The 3,253-nt window shown below is 32.2% G+C and overlaps 1 protein-coding gene across 1 annotated transcript in view; it reads right to left on the reverse strand.

Moving 5' to 3' along the window:
• Positions 1-3,253, reverse strand: part of ERC1 (ELKS/RAB6-interacting/CAST family member 1) — a 513,889-nt gene that overhangs the window by 338,157 nt on the left and 172,479 nt on the right. The window contains exon 11 of the mRNA XM_011367885.2: positions 1,887-2,027. Coding sequence (XP_011366187.1) covers positions 1,887-2,027 — 141 coding nt within the window. The remainder of the gene's footprint in view (positions 1-1,886; positions 2,028-3,253) is intronic.

The raw sequence follows: 3,253 nt of genomic DNA on the forward strand, positions 1-3,253 counted from the left end.
GGCAAAAGTGGTCATAAGAGAAAAGTTCATATCATTACAGGCCTATCTTAAAAAACAAGAACAAGCAGAAATAAACAACCTAACGCTTCATCTTAAAAAACTAGAAAAGGAAGAACAAATGAAGTCGAAAGTCAGCAGGAGGAAAGAAATAATCAAAATTAGAGCAGAAATAAATGAAATTGAAAACAAAAAAGCAATAGAAAAAAATAAATGCAACGAAGAGCTGGTTCTTTGAGAAGGTTAATAAAATTGCAAATCCCTGGCTAGACTCACTAAAGAAAAAAGAGAAAAGACACAAATAAACAAAATCAGGGATGAAACAGAGGAAATTACGACAGACACCACCGAAATACAAAGGATCATACAAGAATACTATGAAAAAGTATATAACACCAAATTTCATAAGCTAAAAGAAATGAACCAGTACTTAGAAAAATACAATTTTCCTAGACTGAATCAAGAAAAACTAGAAAATCTAAATAGTCAAATCAGCACTATGGAAATTGAAACCATCATCAAAAACTTACCCAAAAGTATAAGTCCACGAGCAGATGGTTTCACCAGTGAATTCTACCAAATATTCAAAAAAGATTTAATACCTGTTCTCCTCAAACTCTTCCAAAAAACTGAAGAGGAGGCAATACATCCCAACTCATTTTATGAGGCCAATATTACTCTGATACCAAAACCTGGTAAGGATAACACAAAAAAAGAAAACTACAGACTAATATCTCTCATGAACACAGATGCAAAAATCCTAAATAAGATACTAGCGAACCGAATACAGCAACATATTAAAAGGATTACACACCACGATCAAGTGGGCTTCATCCCAGAGGCACAAGGATGATTCAACATACGCAAATCAATTAATGTGATACACCATATAAACAAATTAAAAAATTAGAATCATATGATCATATCAATAATTGAAAAAGCCTTCGACAAGATATAGCATCCATTTATGATCAAAACACTTAATAAAATCAGTATAGAAGGAAAGTACCTTAACATAATAAAGGCTATATATGACAAACCCTCAGCCAAAATTATACTTAATGGTGAAAAACTAAAAACCTTCCCTCTAAGATCAGGAACAAGGCAAGGCTGTCCACTATTGCCACTGTTATTCAATGTAACACTGGAGGTCCTAGCGAGTGCAATCAGGCAAGAGAAAGAGATAAAAGGCATCCAAATAGGAAAGGAAGAAGTCAAACTGTCACTATTTGCGGATGACATGATTCTCTATACAGAACCCTAAAGACTCCACAAGAACACTTCTAGAAACAATAAGCACATACAGTAAAGTCTCTGGACACAAAATCAACGTTCAAAAATCCATAGCATTCCTATAGTCTAATAATGAAGCATCAACAAAAGAAGTTGAAAAAATAATTCCTTTCATAATTGCAACAAAAAGAATAATATACCTAAGAATAAATCTAACGAAACATGTGAAGGACCTATATAATGAAAACTACAAGATCCTATTCAAAGAAACTGAAGAAGATACAAAGAAATAGAAGGATATTCCAGTGTTGGTCACTATCATCACTGTTATATTATCTCCTTCTAGGAAGCCTGATGCTAATGGAAAAAAAAATATCAGATAACTGAGATTTTTACATTGTGGTCTTATATTTCATCCATAAGGAAGTTGCATAATTTAATCTTCCTCTGAACTGTCAATTTTCTAAGAGTGTGGGGATTCTCAGGAGTAAAATAAAATCAGGTAAGAATTCTAACAGAATTAATCGAGGTATAAATGGTATTTTGAACTTTAGGAGATTATTACTCCATCAGTAAGTTATTACATATGAAAAATGGAGTTTTCTACTTTGTTCTTATTTAAAGCAAAGCAAGAAAATGGAAATTTTTTCTTTAACCTTTTTCAACTGTGATTCCATTTTCAGGCATTCCTCCTTTTTCTGCTCCAAAGCAATCTCTAGTGTCTTTAGCCGTGAGTCCTTTTTCAGTCCTGAGGAAGCCAGGGATGAAGCATGCTCTTTCAGATCCAAGAGTGAAGCCTAAAAGAAGCAACACATGCCTAGAATAAATACTAGATATAAACAAAACAGAGATTTAAATTTATTTTCTTGGTGGCTTGTACTTTTTTTCCATTATCGTATATTGACATATTTCCATTTCAAGAACATGAAATATAAAACTGCATTGTCTTTATCTTTCGAGTCCTAACTAAAATTAGGTGCATTCCCAAGAAATACCAACTGAATAATGATTTAATGAGTTCTATCAAAACATATCCATTCCCATAAAATAAATGGAAGTAGATCAAGTTTTGTGAATATAAGCAGTCAACCTCAGTAGCTACACTAACTTAAATATAAAATGCTTTTTCCTTTTAGAAGAAAAATTCTACTAGAAACTTTAATTTCTATAAGTCTTCTTAAAGATATTAGAAAGAAAATCCTGAGAATATCTCTAAAGCTCATGCATTATCTGATCATGAGGTATTAGGCATTTTGCTATTTAGGTCACATTAACAAGATTCTCCAAAAGTAGTATCAAAATAAATTAAGTCACCTAATTGGTCAACATTTAAGATTTCACTGTCGATGGTAAGATGTATTCTAAGAGCTATTGTAAATAAATTGTTCCTCTTTTGCATATTCCTTTCATCTATCACCTTTCTTACCATAAGCACAAAACTTCTCCAAATGTAATTGACTTCTTTAAAAAGGATCGTTAAAAAGGTCATTAACGAGTAAGAAACCAACTCATAACACACTGAAAGAGATAAGACTTAGGATATAAATGATCCAACCTACTATGGCTCTGCAAAGCTTCCTTAAATATGCCTGAGTTCTTCTCAAAAAGCTTGCTATAGAATATTAAGAAAAATCTTCTATCAAATACTTTTTTATATGTAATATGCAAAAACCAACACACAATGCATTGACTAAGCAAACCAAATAATTCCATTTCAGTGATCTTAACCTCTTTCTCTGAGAGGTCGCCTTGCAATAGGCTGACTTTTTCTTTCAAGTCTTTAAGATCTTTTTTGTAGTTATCAATTTCCTCTTGTTTCTCTCTCTCATCTCTGTCCCGCTGCTCCTTTAAACGTTCAATTGTCCGCTCCTGATGAGAGAGCACATCAATACATGAGAAAATTCCTTTCATACTTTTATGACTGTAATTTAACTTTCAGATAAAATTTCACACTTCCATCTTCCATTCAAAAGACAGTGATAAGTTGCTAATAATTTACTTTTTAAAGAATTCATCCTTCCTA

This window comes from Pteropus vampyrus, unplaced genomic scaffold, assembly GCF_000151845.1.
Source record: "Pteropus vampyrus isolate Shadow unplaced genomic scaffold, Pvam_2.0 Scaffold137, whole genome shotgun sequence".
Classification (NCBI taxonomy): domain Eukaryota; kingdom Metazoa; phylum Chordata; class Mammalia; order Chiroptera; family Pteropodidae; genus Pteropus; species Pteropus vampyrus.